We start from the raw sequence: 20,582 nt of genomic DNA on the forward strand, positions 1-20,582 counted from the left end.
TAAAGCTTTCTGAAAGTTATCTCTCAGTAGTTATTTATTTTAATTTAATTTAATTTAATTTGTGGCAGTCATCTGATTTATAAAAAGATGCAACAAATTTTAAAATGATACAAAATACCAGTTTCAAAACAACATCAGAAAGTGAGTCTGTTTAACCATACTCAGCTCATAACAAAGCAAATGAGTAAGTGGAATAATAATTCATGCTATAGCATAATGCTGTAAGAATTGGTAACAGGAAAAGTTGGTAAAAGAAGGCAGAGGAACTCTATTAAGAATTAGAACCGAGGGGCTCCATAATCAATTGGCATCTGCTCAGTGTTGTACCTATGGTTAGAAATGTCCCTGATGGGAACTCCAGGGATCTTCCGGATCCTTCCCTTAAGATCCCAGTCAGCTGTGGCCACAGTATAACACTCGTGTTGAGTTACTCCCTATACTAAGCAGTCATCTGCTTCCTTTGTGTGTGCATGGTAATCGTTCACATCTTGGATCCTTGACAATCCTTAGAGCCACTCGATACTTCTGCCCCAATTTCTCAATTTCAGCAGTTATATAAGGGATACACTTGGCATACAGACAGTCCATCTTTGACTGTTTTAAGTTGAGTTTGGCTTTATTAGAAAGGTTGATAAAGTTAGTATCAACCAGGTTGTGGTAAGGTGGGCCCAGCTGTGGGTTTTATTGGAAGAATAGGTAGGCGGGATGTTGGGGGACTTCTCTTTCCCTGAGTGCACTGTGATCTTTCTTTTTAGGGGTCTTAATCTATCCTTCTCTAAGCCTCTCATCTCTGAGACTAAGCATTCACTTCATGGTTGCATGCATCCTTGCTTGCTTTTGCTTCCTCATTTCACACGGCACTCTTGTGAATAGCAGTTTATTTTTCTCTTCCATTACATCCTGTCTGCGTTGGCCCAGTCTCTGCTGGCTGTCCTTTGCTTCAGACTACTCTATGACATTACTTCTGTATTTAACATTTCTTGTCCCACTACACATTTCCCTCCTTTCCGTGAAGATTTTCCAGACTCATTCTGACCACCTTCAGGGATGCCAGCAGCTGAGCTGTATTTTTCTCTCAACCATAAAATAAAGAGTAATTTATTTTTTTCATAACTTAAAAGCTTCCCTAAGCCAATTATTTTCTGGGCTGATAAGAAAGCCGTGCTCTTCTGGGTTTGCCTTTTGAGAATATGAGTGTTTAATATGTCTGTCACACAACACAGTTGCTTAACCTTAATATGTAATAAATATAAAACTATCTTCCCTAACAGTGTGCTTCTTTTCCTGTACAACTCTCACTTTTATTTCATCAAAAAAAAATTGCAGCTTTTCACTGTACCCTAATCTTCACCGTCAAGTGTATGTCAATCAGTAATGCATTATGTAGCCGTGTGGCGGGGTGATATAGTCATTAAGATTGAGTCTGAAAAGCCTATTGAGAAACGCCATTCAGGGCAAATAAATGCAATAAAATCTAACTATAGTTCTGCTTCTCCTTGCCAATCTTGAATTAAGACATACAGCAAATGTGGTAGGATTTAGAAAGTGATATTTTCCCCTTTATAAACCTTTTTTCCCCTTATTAATTGAAGCATTTCATTAACTGGATTGTTCTCATTTTGCTGAGTCAGAGCGCAGTTGGACTTTGGTAACTGTAAATATATTCCCTTTCAGGAGGTATTTTAAACATTTTTATTAATGCTGGGGAAGAGATGATAGATCATTTAGAATTATGGGAAGTGAGCAAAACACTTTGGGGAAAGATGAAATGGAAAAATATTTTTGTCACTTTGTTCTTATTTTAGAGTAATATTATAAAAATAACATCTTTCTAGCTTTTGTTGTCTATAATAATTTTGAGAAAGCTGTATTTAGATATAGTAATGATGACTGCTTTGCTAAGTATATAAAGATACGTTTAGAGAAAATGATAAAGTCTTAAAGACAACATATACCTTGTCAGGTTGCTGTCCGGACATTTACAGAGCAACAGTCCTAAAGGATTTGTATCCTGTAACTGCTACTAATGCATATCTTTGAGCCTACACCTGATGCTGACAGCAGACAAATATGTATGAAAACTGCAGATTTTCAGTGGTGAAGATAAAGGAATTCATTCATTTGTTCAACATATATTAAAGGCTTCCCAGATGCTATGATTTATGAATATTTTGACGTACATATTTTATAGTTAAAGATTTTTGGGAAGTTCAGCTGATCAGATTCAATATTTCTTTGTGGAAATGATGGGGTATTAGATTTATTATTTATTTATTTTAAAGCTTTTATTTATTTGACAGAGACGCAGTGAGAGAGGGAACACAAGCAGGGGGAGTGGGAGAGGGAGAAGCAGGCTTCCCGCGGAGCAGGGAGCCCAATGCGGGGCTCGATCCCAGGACCCTGAGATCATGACCAGAGCCGAGGGCAGTTGCCCAACCGACTGAGCCACCCAAGCACCCCTAGATTTATAATTTAAAAATCTAGGTTAAAAATGTATGGCATTCAGGACCATCAAGACAAAGTGCTGACTTTGTCACATCCTCCGGAGGGTGCGGTACACTATCATGGATGGATGGAGAGCAGAGGAATCTTGGAGATCATTCAGTATATTTATTTATTTGGCAGGTAGTTACTCTGGGCTGGCTTCTGATAGGTGCTTGTGCTATAGTGATAAACAATGTATCAAAGGCTCTTGTATTCTTAGAAATTACGTTCCAGTAGTGGAGATTGAGGGCAGACAAACAAAGTAGTTAAACTGCGCTTGTGGAAGGTTGTTGAAGAAAGAAAATGGTGCTATGATAGAAAATAAATGGTAAGGAATTTTGATTTTTTTTAAGATTTTGTTTATTTATTTATTTGTCAGAGAGAGAGGGAGAGAGCACAAGCAGGGAGGGTAGCAGGCAGAGGGAGAGGGGAAGCAGGCTCCCCGCTGAGCAGGGAGCCTGATGCAGGACTCAATCCCAGGATCCTGGGATCATGACCTGAGCCGAAGGCAGACGCTTAACCGACTGAGCCACCCAGGCGTCCCAATGGCAAGGAATTTTAAAAAATGAGGTAATTAGGCAGGTGCTCCTTGAAGACTTTGTACTGAAGTTGAGATCTGTAAAGGAGAATGAGCTTGGCAAGGACAATTCACATCAAGGACATAGCCTAAAGTAGAAAAGAGCTTGGACTGTTCACGGAACTTAACAAAGCCTTATGTGACAGGAAGGCAGTGTGGACAGCGGTTCAAGGTGGGACTGGACAGAAGGCAGGGGCCACACCGTAGTGCCTTGCTGTATGGAGTTTGGATTTTAACCTGTACTTAGCGGAAAACAATGGAATACGAAATAGATATAATCTAATTTATATTTTTGGAAACTCACTTTTGGCTATTGTAAGGAAAACAGTTTGTAGTGGGGCAAGCTTGGAAGTGGGAAGAATAGTTAGGAGGCAGTGTTATAGTGGACAAGGTCGAAGGTCACATGAAGGTGGAAGATGAGAGACATGCTGTGGAAGCAGAATTGACTTGACTTGCTAATAGATTGGATGTGAGGATGAGACACAGTGTAGAATCAAAGATGACTCCTAGTTGGAGTCATTTTGGCTGAAAAACTGAGAGAATGGTGGTGCCTTTTTGTTATGATGGGAAAACTGTGTTGGGTGGGAGTCAGAGATGAAAACTAAGACTGGTCTTAGACTTAGGTTAAACTTGAAATATATGTTTTTAAAGATTTATTTCTTTTGGAGAGAGAGAAAGAGTGTGAAAGTGGCGGGTGGGGAGGGGCAAAGGAAGAGCGAGAAAGTCAAGCAGACTCCATCCTGACTGGGCTCCACGCGGGGCTCGATCTCATGACCCTGAGATCATGACCTGGGCGAAGTCAAGACTTGGATGCTTAACCGACTGCACTACCCAAGCGCCCCAAATTTGAAATATTTGTAAGAATACAGGTGGTGGTGTTCAGTAGGCAGTCTGGAACCCAGAAGAAAGGTATGAGCTGCAGATATAAAACTGGGGGGAGTTGTCAGATGGTATTTAAAGCTGTTGGAGTAGACGAGACAATCCAAGGGAAAGATTGCAAACAGAGAAGAACAGTGGCTCAAGGCCAAGTGCCAGGATGCTCCAACATTTAGAGATTTGAGAGAAGAGGAACTGGCAGAGAACACTGAGAAAAAGCGGTCAGCAAGAGAGCTGGAACAGTGCTTCAATCGCTGCAGCAATGAGAAGAGAGGGTTTCAGGAGGAAAGGGGTGGTCTTTGGGTAGAAGGCTCTTGAGCGGTGAAATAAGATGAGGACAGAAAAGGATCCATTTTTATAATCGGTTTCTGCTTTCAGAAATTTCATCCTATTTGTCTTTGCATCCCCAGCATCTGGCATCTAGCCTGACACAAAGTAGGCCTGAGGAGAATACTTGTTGAATGATTAAATGAAGGAGACAGTGACAAGAGAGAGCTAGATCATGAGTCTATCAAGAATTAAACCCAACTGTTGCTCTTTTGAGTGAGTTTCCATAGCAGTTGATACAACTTTAGTTGTATTAGTAATTAGTAATTACAATTAGTAATTGTACTAATACACTGATAAAAATATATCAAAAGTCTTTGATTTTCAAAATGGTTTCTGGAGCATAACCGTATTGTTTTTTGACAAGTAGATATATTACTTCTGTCTTCCTAAAGAAAGGTAGTTACATTGGTTTGGAAGAAGAAGGAATATTTGTGTGTGTGTGTGTGTGTGTGTGTGTGTGTGTGTGTAATATTAGTTTCATTTGCTGGAATTGGCATCGCAATAATTAAGCTACTTCCACCTAAGTTTGAAATTGTAGAAATGGTACAAATGTTAGTTTCTTTAGATACTTTATTCTTTCTTGATATGGTTAGAGAGTTTTATTAAAGCCTTGGCCAATGGAAATTATGGAGGAAGGCATTAATAGCAAAGAGATCTGTTTAATGGGAAAGGATTCAGTCACTTTTAATAATGTAATTTGCAGCCTGTATTCCTAATAACCCTTGATCTTCTTAAATCATATCTTTGCCCCTTCCAAGTAAAGAGGAAGGTACAAAGCAACCAATCTAAACTTACAAGACTTCTTCATTATCTGTTAATGCCTCATGTAGATAGAATAAATAAGAAAAACATAATGAAATTTTTCTTTTAATTCATCAGGTAGTGTTGACTTCATATTATGAATTGAAAAATTGCAAAAGATTATGCTTTACTTGCAGTGTGCTCTATCTAGAGACAAAACCTGTGTCTCTTTTGGTACTGCATTCAATGTGGAGTCTTCTATGTACCACCAGTTTAGAAGACTGCAGTACTTTAAAAATATCAATGGATACGTTATTTCTAAATTTCTTATAGCACCCATATAGTGCTTATTTTTGCAGGATATTTATGCCTGTATGATTTCATTGAATCCTCATGACAACCTTGTGAGGCAGTGTTCTTGATCTCTTAGCTCAAAATCACATAACCAGTCAATATCAGAGCCAGCCCGCAAATATAGGTCTCCTGATTCCAGATCCCTATGTGTTTCCATTTCAGACTGCCTGAAAGTGATGGTCATGCTCCTGTACATCCAGGGCCCGGAGGTTGCAAATGTGGATAACTATGCATAGGGTGAGGAGACCTATTTTTCCCCCTTGTTGCTGGACATTCATTGGTTTAAAACCCTAGCATCATAAGATTTTAAGCATCAAAGAATGCATCATTAATCTCTCCATATGTATAAATAGTAGCTTCTTATCCAAAATTAATTGCCTGGAATTCTAGATCATTAATTTGGCTGTATTCCAATAGATTATGATTCTCTATCAAATTAAATTGCTTGGTCTTGGAGGAGGGGTAAAATAAGAGTTTTAATCTTTGAGGGAAGTTTCTGGAATTCTCAGTATGCCGCTAAACAACCATTAAGGGTTATTGGTGTTGCAGGTTAAATTCATTTAGAGTCAGCTGTCGATCCTTTAAGAATGAGTGCTTGCTATCTGTTGAGCCTATCCTTTTAGGGTTTTCTAAGGTATAGCCTTTTATTAGAACAAAAAAGATTGTTTTTAATGAAAAGCCGTAATAGCAAAAACCTGAACTTAAGAAAGTTCAAATATTGCTAATGTTTCCCAAGGGAGAACTATAACTGGGGCTGAGACCAACATTTTGGTGATTCGTAATTATTAATGATAATGAGAGTTTTTCAAACTTTAACTGGAAGCCAAGTTACAAATCTCTAGATGAAAGAACTGGACTTTTTTAAAAAAGATTTTTTTTTTTTTTATTTGAGAGAGAGAGAGAGCACAAGCAGGGGAAAGGAAGAAGTGGGCTTCCCCCTGAGCAGGGAGCCCCCCGTGGGGCTCAATCCCAGAACCCTGGGATCATGATCTGAGCCAAAGGCAGTCATTTACTGAGCCACCCAGATGCCTCAAAACTGGACTTTCTTAAAGGTAGATGCCACATGTATGGTTTCAGCTTAATTTGAGATTCAAGTACCACAGACACTAAGATTTGGTTTTTGTGAATGAGAGATTTGGCATTAGCGAGATGGATGGCAAGGGTGTGTCATTTGTCAGTGGCTGAGTTTAAAAACCAATGTTTTTGGGGTGCCTGGGTGGCTTATTCGGTTAAGCGTCCAACTCCTGATTTTGGCTCAGGTCATGATCTCAGGGTCCTGGGATTGAAACCCATGTCAGGCTCTGCGCTCATCGGGGAGTCTGCTTGTTTCCCTCTCTCAGTCTCTCTCTCTCAGGTAAATAAATATATATACATATTTTTTTAAAGATTTTATTTATTTGACAGAGAGAGACAGAGCGAGAGAAGGAACACAAGCAGGGGGGTTGGGAGAGGGAGAAGCAGGCTTCCCATGGAGCAGGGAGCCCGATGCAAGGCTCGATCCTGGGACCCTGGGATCACGACCTGAGCTGAAGGCAGACACTTAATGACTGAGCCACCCAGGTGCCCCTAAATAAATATATTTTTAAAAAAACTCCAAAACCAATGTTCTCCCTTGATCATTCACAAAGAAGAATGGTGTTCTAGTGCCCAAATCTTTCCTGTATGTTGGGGGATATAATTATTAGTCAAAGAATTTAGGCTGTCATAAAAAGCAATGCTCATGAAATGACAGTGTTTGGAGTTCGAGGCTCCTTTTGCAAAAGAAGAAATTAAAGGCAGAAGCGAATCGTTAGCACCAACTCTAAAAACAGAAACCATAGATCATGGAAATGATGATACCTTAGTTTGTATCAGGTTTTTTTTTTTTTTTTTTTTATTAGAGAGCCCTTTAAAATATCTTGACTCATCATGGAGAAAGCAATGTTAATAATGTTTATTTTCCAGGATGGGAGGAGGATCCAGGAAATGAGTTGAAACCTGGCAGTTGTTGCTGTTTCATAAGGGGAGAAAATATAACTTGTCCTGTTGGTGCCAAATTAAAATGGTTGATGGACTCTGGGAGCATGATTCAGGCTAAATGAAACCTGTATGTGAAAGACTTTGAAGAACCTCAACTCACCCTGAGACATAGAAAATGAACTTGTACAGACAGTAGAGTGATACATAGACTAGAGCCGTGGATAGGCCAAAAATAAGATCACAGTGACAGCTTATTTTTTGATGCTCCTTTGTCCTGACTTATGGAATCTTGGAGAAACCAGTTACCTTCTATGGGCCTTTACACATCTATTAAATGGGGATTATAAATGCCCTTCACTGTTGGGAAGGTTATGCAATATTTCTAAAATTTTTGAGCTTCTTAGAGAGATTCTTTTAATTAACAGAAACTATGTGCTTGCTTCCACAGCACATAGACTAATTACCAGAAACTATGGTAAAAAAATTATAAAAGTTTATATATAGAAAAAATACAAGAACTATATTTTGACCAAGAATGTTCTAACACAAACAAAAATTGCCAGAGCTGCAGGGTTAGGCAGCTTCAGAGTACATAAGAAAGTAAATCTTCAAGGTAGGAGTGATGGCCATGATAAATGAGGAAAATAATTTCTTTAGACAGAGATTAGTTTTGAATTAGGTCAGAAAGGGATAGTTTCGCATGACATGTTGTTTATTATTGTAAAGCAAACCACTTCAAAACATGGTGGCTTAATATAACAGCCATTTTACTTAGGATTCTGTGAATCAATATATTCTACTGGGTTCAGTAGGGATGATTCTTCAGCTGATCTGTCTTGGGGTCATTCACATGGCTATAATCCCTGGCAGTTCAACAGAGGCTGGTTGCTTGATGATGGTCTCATTCACATGACTGATGTTGGTGTTGGTGCTGGCTTTTGTCTGAGCTTCTCATCTTTAGGAGACTAGCCTGGGCTTCTTCACATGCCATCCCAGTGTCCAAGAGGGCAAGAGCAGAAGCCACAAGGCACCCCGAGGTCAGGGTTCAGAACTCTCACAAAGTCACTCAACTTTGTTAGTCAAAGCAAGTCAAAAGGCCAGCCTAGATTTCAGGGGTAGGGAAGCAGATTCCTCCACCTATTGAGATGAAGGAAAAGTCACTTTGCAAAGGGCTGTGGAGAATTATTACAACCCTATTTGTGTGCCATCTACTACACGTGATAGGGGAAGGGCAAAGGATAGTTAAGTAAAATGGTCTACTAATAAATTTAAAATTGAAATGGAAGTGTTATATCACTAAAAGTCGGGGAAGAAGACCCAAAATAGCCCAAGACCCAAACAGGAAAGACCACAAATAGTCTTAAGTTTCTAAAAGTATATATGAATATTTGAAATAGAAAAATATGAATAATTCTTATCTAGTGGCTTTTTGATATAACTGGTATGTGCTAATACAAGTCTCTGAAATAAAAAGTAGACCTTGAGAGGTATTATTTTGGCGAGATAGCCAAAGAAAAAAAGGATTCTGATACTCTTGGGTGTCAAGTTTATGTGTTCTTGGGGTTTGCTATAGAAGAAAGAAAACGAAAGAATATGCAGAAGGACAAAGTTTTTTAAAAACTGAATTTCAAAAATCGTTATGAACTTAGAGATAAATATCAGTATCTTTACAGAGTAGTCACTGAACATTATGAGGACTGCCATGTTTCCCCCCAATGAAGCTTTTATCACAAACTCCCACATTTCCCAACTGGATAAGTATTTGAAAAAGAAATCCAGGAATTATAGTTGGTTGAGGATTCTGGGGAGGTAGCTACGTAAAATGGCTCACTATCCTGCCATTCTCAATTCTCCTTTGCCTCTCCTGACCCAGACCATTCCTGGAGCCAGCTGAGCACTCAGTGCAGTGAAGCCTTGAGCTGCGTGGAAGTTGAGGGTGAAAGGGAACGGGGGGGGGGCTTTCTTCCTGGACTGGGCTGGGCTGGCAATAAAGATGGGCATCTGATGAGTCCTGGGGGAGGGTCAGAATGCATGGGATACGATATAGAGCTTGATCCACAGAGGTTGAGGGATTGAAAAATCTCACTCCATTGTATCTGTTTGTGTGTGTGTGTGTGTGTGTGTGTGTGTGTGTGTGTGTGTGTGTGTCCTGTAAGAGACCGAGGAGAAAACGAACACTTGGGCTGAGTCCTCCTGTTTGGGAGGCTGGGAGAGTCTGAGGAGGCTCTGGAGCATAAAGTCTTCCCTCCTGGTGTCTTGGCATGGCCCTGGTGCCTGCCCACTGTCCTACTGCTACAGGAGGAGGTGCTGTACAGGAATAGAGACCACCGTGCTCCCACTACTTATAGAAGTGCAGCCACATGGGTCCTCCAACAGTCAGACCTGAGCCCCAGTGATAGGACAAAGAGAAGTAATGGCACCAGGAATGGCACCACCGCCAAAGAGAAGACAGTCTATGAGAACAGATAGAACACGTGGTTAATGCCATAGAGCAGCAGCTGGAGACAGATGACAACCTGACAAAAAATAGTAAGAGCACATAAGGAGATTTAAATGCAGTACAAAAAGACTTCCTCGAGATGAAATGTGTGATTTTTCAATCAAGTGGTTCAGTAAATGAATTAAAGGAGGTGATGATCATTCCTGAGGCTTGAATTAGTAGCCTGGTAAGTCAAGTGGAAGAATCTGAAAGCACGGAACAAAAATATAAAAGGATGGAAATCACAAGCGAAAAGGGGTCTAGGAAATAGAACATGTGAGTAACAGGAAAGCCAGAAGGAGGAAAAGAAACGGATGGAGGAAAGGCGGTAATTAAATAAATACAAGAAACAAATTTTCTGAGCTTAAAAATCAGGACTTGAGTCTATAAATTCAAATGGCTCATTAAGTTCCAGCCAAGATTTATGAAAAAAAAAATCTCTGTAGATACTAGGAAAGTGCTTGTACTCTTACGAATAAAAAGCAAAATCTTGGAAGCTTCCAGGCATAAAGAACAAATTACCTACCATTTTTTAAATTAAAAAAAAAAATTATTTGAGAGATTGAGTGAGAGAGAGAGAGAGAGCACGCGCGCACATGAGCAGGGGCAGAGGGAGATGAGAAGCAGACTCCCCGCTGAGCAAGGAGCCCAATGCGGGGCTCGATCCCAGGACTCTGGGATCGTGACCTGAGCTGAAGGCAGACGCTTAACTGACTAAGCCACTCAGGTGCCCCCAAATTACCTACCATTAAGAAGTATCAGATCAGCCCCCGATTTCTCACGGATGACACAGTGTGCTAGAGATGGTAGAGTAACTTCTGTAGACCATGGAGACAGAAAATCAGCAGCCTAAAAGCCACATACATGCGCAAGCTGCCATTTCCCTGTAGGGTAAAAGAAATTTGCTGCTCTGTTAGAATCAGAGATGCCATCACCTAATTTTTAACCAAAATGAAAATGAACTGAATTTTCCCGATGAAACATTTGATACTATTAGACTGAGTTAATAAGCAAAACCCAGTTACCTGGTGTTTATATAAAAACACTTGAAACAAAGTGATAGAAAGCCAACATAAAAGGATGGACCAAGATCCCAGGCAAAGACAGAGAGTCAGAAGAACTAGCAATATGAGGGTTATACAGGTAGTATTTAAGTTAATGACATAAGTAGGATAAGGAAAGACATTACATAATACTTTTTAAAAGGCACAGTTTATGAGGGAGGTAAATAAACCTGTATATATAGGATAACATAGCCACTAAATCTATAAAGCAAAAGTATTAGAAATGCAAATGTAGTTATGAGACACTTTAATAAACATCTCTTGCTTGTCTCAACCTGTATTAACCTTGTATAGAACCCTGAGATGGAGAAATTGAATAAATAAAAATGGATTCAGTGGATATGTGACACTTTAGATCCCTTCAGTACAGAACATTCGTTTTCTGGATCACTTACAAAACTTGATCATATACTTGACCACAAGGATGACCTTAGCAAATTCAAAGGAAAAAGGATTTTTATAGACCCTGTTCTCTGATCAGAATCCAGTAATATTAGAAATAAATAACAGGAGGTAGTAAAAAGAACCTTTACTATTTGGAAACTTAAAAACATTCTTTTCAACCCTAGCATCAAAGGAGAAAACAAAAGTCAATTTACAGGATATCTAGAAATCAATCAAAGGAGCACAGTTTATTGCAAAAGCTGTGGAATACGGTGAAAGCTGTAGCTAGTGGAAATTTTTACAGCCTTTAGGTGTTTTCATTAAGAATAAAGACAAAGCGTACTCTTACTATGAAGTGAGAAAAAAGAATGACAAAACTAACATAAATTAGAGGGAAAAATAAAGATAAAAGCCAAAGTTAATAAAACAAAAAATAATGTAAAGGACAAATACATACAACAGTTCCTTGAAACAACAAAATAGATACAAAGATTTATGTGTTTGATTAGGAAATAAAGAGTAAAAAATTTGTGAGACCAGAAACGAGAATAAACATGTAATCAGAGAGGCAGGAACGAATCAAAAAAGACAGCAGAGATAACTGTATTCAACGCTATGGCAACGAACTTGAAAAACCAGAAGAAATGGGTTATTTCCTTGCCAAAGATAAATGTCCAAATTTGGAAGAAAATAAAATTAGGATTGTATCATATACCGTATATAAAGCTGAAAACAAGTTAAAAATAAAGCAAGACAAACTTTGTAAGAAAATAACCACACATACAATATTAGGAGTAGTATTAAGATTGGAGACCTAGAAGCTACAAGAGAAAGGATAAACATATGACTGTCCAAAGAGTAAGATATTCTGCATTTCAAAAGATATTAAGCAAAGCCAATAAATGGTAAAATTTGAGCAAGTGTTTGCAATACGGAGGACAGAGTTTAATATGTCTCGTGACGGCGTTTACGAACTGACCAGAAAAGCCCAGCAATCCAATAGAAAAATAACCAAATAAGAAGGTGTAGTGAAGACAGGAGCAAACAGGGCGCCTGGGTGGCTCAGATGGTTAAGCGTCTGCCTTCAGCTCAGGTCATGATCCCAGAGTCCTGGGATCGGGTCCCGCATCGGGCTCCGCATCGGGCTCCCTGCTCCTTGGGAGCCTGCTTCTCCCTCTGCTTCTCTCTCTGTCTCTCATGAATAAATAAATAAAATCTTAAAAAAAAAAAAAAGAGAGGCGCAAACACAGAAGGCTGATAGGTGAGAAGGTACTCCAACCCAAATCATGGTCTGTCACCCCTCAGATGGGCAAAAATTTATAGTCCACTAACATCCATTGCTGTGGGGGGATAAAAGTCCTCCTGTTACTAGTGGTCAAAGTCTGTGTTATACTGTTGGAGAGCAGTCTTGCGACATAGGTCAGAGGTAATATCTGTTTGACTCAAGAATTCCACTCCTTGTCTCTTAATAAATAAAAACACCCATATGTAAGGGTGTCACAAGGTTGTGCTCCTCTGTAATGTTTGTGTTGGGGAGAAATGGGGAGAGATGAATGTTTGCCAGGAGAGAAATTGTTGGCTGTATTACAATATATCCAAATGGTGAGATATGTGTTCATTAAAAAAGGAATTTAAGGCTCTTATTAGTTGAATTGAGAGCTTTCCATGAGCCATTATTGTATGGGAAAGGCAAGATGCAGAAAACTGGGTATTACATAGTAGTCAGAAAACAATGGAAAAATCGTGCTTCTATGTGTATAATTACATGTACCTGGCTAAATATGTGTACATGGAAATATATATGGAAGAAACATACCAGGTAGTTACTAAGTGTTACTGGGGGAAGAGGGAGGCACAGAGGCTGGTATGGGTGGAGGGAGTGTGGAGGAGACATTAACCAAATAAACATACACACACGCTACTAATTAATAATGACATTTATGATGATGTTTGCATATTTATTAAATTTGAATATGTATACGTGCACGTACACACACAAATGAAATTTTTAAAGTACATTTATTCAATTTTATTATTTATAATTTCTGTACTAGTAAGAGGAACCTAGCTAAAAACATCAATTCTCAAATCAAAGACAACACGGTAACTGTGTCCAGGGCTCTTTGGGTTGTAAGTAAGTAGCAGAAATCCAACTAAAAAAAGGAAAAAAAAAAGAAATCCAACCAAAAAATTAGCATAAGCCAAAAAGGGAATTTATTGGCTCCTGGGAGCCTTCACACAGGCCCAGGGCGGTGATCATCGCGTGTCTGTCTATATCTCTGCTTTCTGCTTTCCTGTTTTTCTCTTTTTATTTTTGGCTTGATTCTCTCTTGTTCTCCCTCTTGATGGCATGACAGTTCCTTGAAACATGTTCTTCTGGGCTGTGCTCCCTCCCTTGACCCCTGGCATGTTCCTCCTCCCCCTGGCTTCACATAACAAAGTCCTTGGGAAGAGCATTGACTTCGGTCTGAGTCACTTGCCCACCCTGACTAGTGCCGGTGAGCAGGGGAATGATGGAGTCCTGTGATGAGCCCAGGCCTGGGTCACAGAGTCACACCTTTGGAGAGAAGGGAGGTGTAGCGGGTGGTAGAGAGTGCAAGCACAATCACAGGGCTTGAGTGAGTGGGGAGCACTTCCCCAGAGACGCGGCACAAGGGGGAGCAGTTCAGTCTAAAGAAGAAAAAGATACCAGGTAGACAAAAACAACAGGTGTCCACTGGAGGGCTTTGCTTCAAATATAAGCCAAGTTTGTGTCTTTAATATGAAAGGAATTAAGTAGTGGAGGAAGTGGATTTGAGTCAAGCAGTAAGTACCCTACATTTAGGGCAGGAAAGGTAAACATTTGTCTGATATCCCCAAGATTTATAATAGGTAATTATTTATGCGTAGAGTCTTACCCCAGATGGATCCCATGGTAGCCTGCCCGTTAATCCCAAAAGGATTAACGCCTGTTAAGTGATGAATAAGGAATATCAACTTCATATATTTGAACATGTATTTTTCCAGGAAAAGAAAACCTTTTGTATTTTTCCCCAGCCTTATTGAAATGTAATTGACTTATAACACTGTGTAAGTCTAAGGTGTACAACATGATTTGCTGCCTGAATGTATTGCAAAATGTTTACCACAATGACATTAGTTAACACATCCATCATCATCTCAACTCATCACACGTATTTATTTTTGGGGCAATTTCAGTGTGCCAGATTCTTTCCCCTGTGCCTGCTGAGATAGACTTTTAGGAGTTGCTCTCATCAAGGAATGCATGCGCCAGATGCGCTCATCTTAAGAGAATCCATCCATTTTAATATTGACTTACAGTAGTGCCTAGATATTTACGTGATTAATAAGTGACACTTCTATTTTGCAAAAAAAAAAAAAATGGAATTACAGACCATAGAGGAAAAGATGATAAGTTGATCCAAAATACCTACTGACAGAAGAATTCGGGCTATAAAAAATACCTAAAATATTTAGCCAGAGATTTCTTTTCCCCCTCCTTCCCTCCCCTTCTTTTTTTATTTTTTTACTGTGATATATAACACTTTTAAAAAGTGTTTTACTGTGGTAGATAACACAGAAAAACGTATCGCCCAATGGTGTATCACCAACCCAACCCTCCTGAGGACCGTCCAGGTCAGGCAGCAGAGCGCTGTCAGCCTGTCAGCCGGTGCCCCCCCCACACTGCTTGCTCCACCCCCTCAAAGTCCTCAGCGATCCCAACTTTTATGTTACTAACTTCCTGGCTTTTCTTCTTAGTTTCACCACCGAAACTCACATCTGCACAGCTTAGTTTTGCCTGGTTTTTGAGCTTTCCAGAAGTGGAATCATTGAGTATGTGCCCTTTTGGGTCTTGCTTCATTGACTCCACATTACGGTTGTTGTCCACAGCCTTTGTCAGGAGTAAAGGCAGGGTGGGAACGCACAGCTTTTTGATAACTCTGACTCACAGCAACCGTATGAAGTTACAGATTTTAGGTTATTAATCGAATCCTTTGAGGGACCTTAAGAGTCACAATGAGACAGATGAAGTATTTATTTTTTAAGAACTCTTGCAGTTGGTACCCTGCCTTCCTGAGAGGAACGATCACCGTGCTGTTTTATGCCATTCCAGGGAGAAACACTTGTGCTGGCTGCATTTCTAGGGCTGCACCAGAGCTCAAGGCTGTCAGCCAGTCCTGCCCGGAAGTGCCTCTCTCACAGGCAGGACTTGGAGTATTTCATGCTGGTGGAGTGGGTTTGCTGGCTTAGTCTTAGAATTAAAGTAGGTGTCTTTTTTTCTTTTAAGATTTATTTATTTATTGGAGAGAGAGGGAGAGTGTGCATGCGAGTGTGTGCACATGGGGGGAGGGACAGAGGGAAAGAATCTCGAGCAGACTCCCTGCTGAGCATGCAGCTCAACTTAGGGCTCAGTCCCACAACCCCAAGATCATGACCTGAGCCGAAGACAAGCATTGGATGCCTAACCGACTGAGCTGCCCAGGCGCCCCTACACATAAGCCTTTTGTTGGTGTTTCTAGATGCATATTCTAGCTTTCAATGCTTTTGATATAATTTTGCTTATTTATCTTCCCTGAATATTTTACTGTCTCTTTTCCAGATGTCTTTATGTATATGTTTACATACTGTCTTTTCCTTTTTTACACACCTTCACATACACCAGTCCTTTTGATGGTAGTAGAGGCGATTGCTGCTGTGAATTCTACCCTTACCATCAGTTTCAGTACGCCTGGATTTGAGAAGGCATTAAGACTGAGTGGGCGGGTAGAGAGGGAAAAGAACAGAACATTCCGTTTGGATGGGTCTTCGGTCTGCACGTGGTGACCAGGAGGCCTGATGAGTGGGAGTTGTCCAGGAAGTGGATCTGCAGTAACCTGCCCAGGCCCCGGGTCCGTTCGGTGAGAGTGGTGAGGACTGGGAATGGTGGCAGGGATAGAACACCTTGGTCCGTGACTCCCCTCCTGGAGATAGATGTTCATCCACGGGAGAACAAGGAGCCAGCTTTGTAGGATTGTGGGCAAGATACAGTCACATTTTGTGACCATATGGGCGCATGTTTCATGAGCAGGATCAGGAATGAAGAAAACATTCAGGACAAGGAGAAGGCACAGAAGAGTGGATGTCTGTGTCTGTATATCCTTTCTCTGTGTGTGTAAGAGTGGATATACAGAAATTGACCTTGTAATAGCAGTTCTGAAATACATGCATTCATATACAATAAACTCTATTTTATTTTTTTAAGATTTTATTTATTTATTTGACACAGAGAGCACAAGTAGGCAGAGTGGCAGGCTGAGGGAGAAGCAGACTCTCTGCTCAGCAGGGAGCCCGATACGGGGCTCAATCCCAGGACCCTGGGATCATGACCTGAACTGAAGGCAGATGCTTAACAACTGAGCCACCCTGACACCCCAGTAAACTCTATTTTAAAAAACCCTGTCTAGAGGTGCCTGGGTGGCTCAGTTGTTAAGCATCTGCCTATGGTTCAAGTCATGACCCTGGGGTCCTGGGATCATGCCCTGCGTCGGGCTCCCTGCTCAGCGGGGAGTCTGCTTCTCCCTTTCCCTCTCCCTGCCGCTCCCCCTGCTTGTGATCTCTCTCTCTCTCTCTCTCTGTGTCAAATAAATTAAATAAATAAATAAATAAATAAATAAAACTTCAAAAAATAAAAACCCTATCTATGTGTTTTCATTGACACTAGAGATTCTATTTATGATTAACTTCCTTTTCCCACCAGGAATGTCTTGCAACTGATATCCATTATGCATTCTTGTATTATATGAAGTCAATTAAAAAATTAGCAGAAGTCACAAAAAGGGAGGTAATATGTATTCATGAGCCAACTATTCATAATTTCATGTATTTCAAGTTGAGCCACCTACCGCCTCTTCCCTGTTACGCAGGATGACCCACAGCAAAGTTGATTCCAGCGTAGTTTTGCTCTACTTCTCAGAACTGCCATGGCAGCCTTCTACTACAGTGCTTGGGGGTGTGCTCAGAAATTCAAATACATTTTGATATTTTCCCAAGCAAAACATAATTTAAGACAAATCTTTTACCAAAAAATCACATACATCAAAGCCAAATACAGATGATGTGGAGATATCCCATACTGCTGCCCCCTTCATTAGTACTAATAATTGGCTGACCGTGCCCATGGAATCAACCCTCAGCCTTTGGGCCAAAGCCAGTGATAGCACCTGAGGGCCAACAGCAAGCACTGTTGACTGTATTACGCTTTCCGTTCACTACAGAGAGAGAGTTTACAGGAAATGAAGTAGGCAAGTAGGTGAACATCGAGTGCTTCTTCCTGATAGCCACGCGTGCTCAATTCTTTGTGCTTGGAGATGTGACTGTGCATGTGTTGTGTGTGTTTAGTTCTCTTTTTTGAGAGTTAGACTTGGCTGTCAGGTATCGTTTGCTTCATTCTTCCTTAGTGAATTTATCCTTAAGATTTCCTTCTTTTGTATATTCCTAAGTACTGTTGAGGGCATTTAGATAACGTATTTATACTGTTGATAATCTGAATTAATCAGTTTATATTGAATGGAATTTGATTGCAAATATATCTGTTTCTGATACGTGACCCGTTTTATTTTCAGAGAGGCCAGAATTTGTTACTAGTCTTAGAAAATCTCTATATTTTGTCATAGTCATGGTGCTCTAGAATGTGTTTACACCAGTAGGAATCTTAATTCCTCCTTTACTATCGTGTTTGTGGATTGAGAAAGCTAAGCATGGAGACAACACTTTCCTGTCCTGGGGCTCTAACCTTTAAACCTATTGCTTCTAACGACTGGAGCTCAGAAAATTCCATGAAGCACATTTCAGTGAACTGTTCACTACATTAGAATCTCTTTTTTTCCTTTGCAGACCCTTCATGTGGCCTTTTAAAATATGTGTTTGAGACAGAGTGAATGTAGAAGCTGAAAATGCCTGGAAGATTTCTGGTTTCTGTCACTAGCTGTCCTGCCTTTTTGCATCACCGCCTGATTTGGATGATGTGATATTCAGAGGGACGCCTTAATTGAAGTCGTTCTTCAGCGAGTTGCCTCTGGTGGGAGGTCGTAGACTTGATTCAAGATGGCCAGTCAGCCGCCAGACGACACGGCAGAGGCTCAGGTCTCTGACGAGCTCGAGTGTAAGATCTGTTATAATCGGTACAATCTGAAGCAGAGGAAACCCAAAGTGCTGGAGTGTTGTCACAGGGTTTGTGCCAAATGCCTCTACAAGATCATCGACTTTGGGGACTCCCCGCAAGGCGTCATTGTCTGTCCTTTCTGTAGGTTTGAGACCTGCCTGCCAGATGATGAAGTCAGTAGCCTGCCCGATGACAACAACATCCTGGTAAACTTGACTTGTGGAGGCAAAGGCAAGAAGTGCCTGCCCGAAAACCCTACCGAGCTGCTGCTGACACCCAAGAGGCTGGCGTCTCTCGTCAGTCCTTCTCACACTTCCTCCAACTGCCTGGTCATAACCATCATGGAGGTGCAGAGGGAGAGCTCCCCATCTCTGAGCTCCACTCCCGTGGTGGAATTTTATAGGCCTGCGAGTTTCGACTCTGTTACCACCGTGTCACACAACTGGACTGTGTGGAACTGTACATCTCTACTCTTCCAGACGTCTATCCGGGTGTTGGTTTGGCTGCTAGGTTTGCTCTACTTCAGCTCCTTACCCTTAGGGATCTACTTACTGGTGTCTAAGAAAGTCACCCTTGGGGTCGTCTTTGTCAGCCTCGTCCCTTCGAGCCTTGTTATTCTCATGGTGTATGGGTTCTGCCAGTGCGTTTGTCACGAATTTCTAGACTGTATGGCACCTTCTTCTTAATTAATATGCAGACTAAGAAATTTGACACACATTGTCATCCTTGAAGTTAGGTAATTTATCATTTATTTATTTTATATTCTCCATGACTTAGTGTCCATGACGTTAACAAAGCCATTGGCCAAATGTTTGTGGTCTGTTTTTCATCAAAATTTTGACTCAGTTGGTTTTCCTGTATGCTGGACATAAAAAAATGTTCATTTCTACTTAGGTGTTAGCAAAGACGCAAAAATGTATAAGCTAAGCCTTCATAGAGCTCTTCTTGTGAGTCTGACCACAGAAAGGGCGGGATTTCATTTAATCCTGCTGGACAGGCACTAGGGGGGAGGTGTGTTGGGCTGTAGTAGGGGTCTTTGTGGCAGGTTACGGATGAACTGGTTCCTCTAATCCTCGATAATCTATGATGGAGGGTGGACACAAGAGGAAAGCTGTTCCAAGACACATCTACTTGAAAAATGTGACCTGTCCCTCCCCTGCTCCCCCTCCCACATCTCCCTCCCACACACCTCCTGCACCCCCTTCCTGCACCCCCTCAAACCCCCTCTTGCACCCTCCTCCTGCATCCCCCTTCCCGCACCACCTTCCCCCATCCCCTCACACCCCGGTCCTCCACCCCCCTTCCACATACCTCCCACACCCCCTCCAGCACCCCCTCACACCCCCATCCTGCACCCCCCTCCCCGCACCCCTTCCCACACTGCTCCCGGACCCCCCTCATGCCCCTGTCCTCCACCTCCCTCCCACACCCCCCTCCCGCACCCCTCAAACCCCCGTCTTGCACCCCCCTCACGCCCCCTCCAGTACCCCCTCACACCCCCATCCTCCACCCCCTCCCACATCCCCCTCCTGCACCTCCTCACACCCCCATTCTGCACCCCCTCCCCGCACCCCTTCCCACACTGCTCCCTCACCCCCTCCCACACCCCATTGTTGGCTGTCCCCTGAATCTTCTTCAGGTGTTCTCTTGCAAGTTAAGGCCACTGTCTGTGGTCTGGGGCTCCACTGAGGTGCTTCTTCCTTCTGCACATGCTCCTTCGCCAAGAGGAAACTCGGCCTTGTGCCCTTGTGTGGTTTCAATTAAATACCTGTTTTGCCACATTTCTAAAGAGAATTAAACATACTGCGGAATTTGCATCAAAGCAAACTTCATGACAGAATATGGCTACTTGTCTTTGAGCCCCTTTCCTCCATATTTATTTTCTTCTCTCCTCCCTCTTCTCTGAAATTCTCACAGAGCAGTTACAGTTCATGGAAATCTTCATTTGAGTCTTGCCCTCAAACAGTTTAGTTGAGTTTTGTTAACCACCTTGTTCAACAAGCCCCACCCCTTATCCTGGATGAGGTTCTACTTCAATTAATTGTTAGAGGCATATGAGGATTTCTGCCCCCCCCCCCCCATTGTATTTCAGATTCTACTAGGGACTTATTTAACTTAATCCTATAACAGTTTGGGGTAAATTGTGGCAGTGGAAACCCAGAAATAATTATTGAGATGTTCTAGCTCACAGAT

General features: G+C 41.3%; 1 protein-coding gene and 1 pseudogene across 1 annotated transcript; one reads left to right on the forward strand and one right to left on the reverse strand.

Annotated features, from left to right (window-relative positions):
• Positions 1-278: 278 nt before the first annotated feature.
• On the reverse strand, positions 279-849 carry LOC114212492 (rRNA-processing protein FCF1 homolog pseudogene; annotated as a pseudogene).
• Positions 850-18,331: 17,482 nt separating this feature from the next.
• On the forward strand, positions 18,332-19,075 carry RNF182 (ring finger protein 182). Its single transcript, XM_028107360.1, has one exon. The coding sequence runs from the start codon at positions 18,332-18,334 to the stop codon at positions 19,073-19,075; it is 744 nt and encodes a 247-aa protein (XP_027963161.1).
• The last annotated feature ends 1,507 nt before the right edge of the window (positions 19,076-20,582 follow it).

Source organism: Eumetopias jubatus, unplaced genomic scaffold (assembly GCF_037043125.1).
Source record: "Eumetopias jubatus isolate StellerSeaLion01/CBP00866 unplaced genomic scaffold, mEumJub1_p1.0 scaffold_6, whole genome shotgun sequence".
NCBI classification, from domain to species: domain Eukaryota; kingdom Metazoa; phylum Chordata; class Mammalia; order Carnivora; family Otariidae; genus Eumetopias; species Eumetopias jubatus.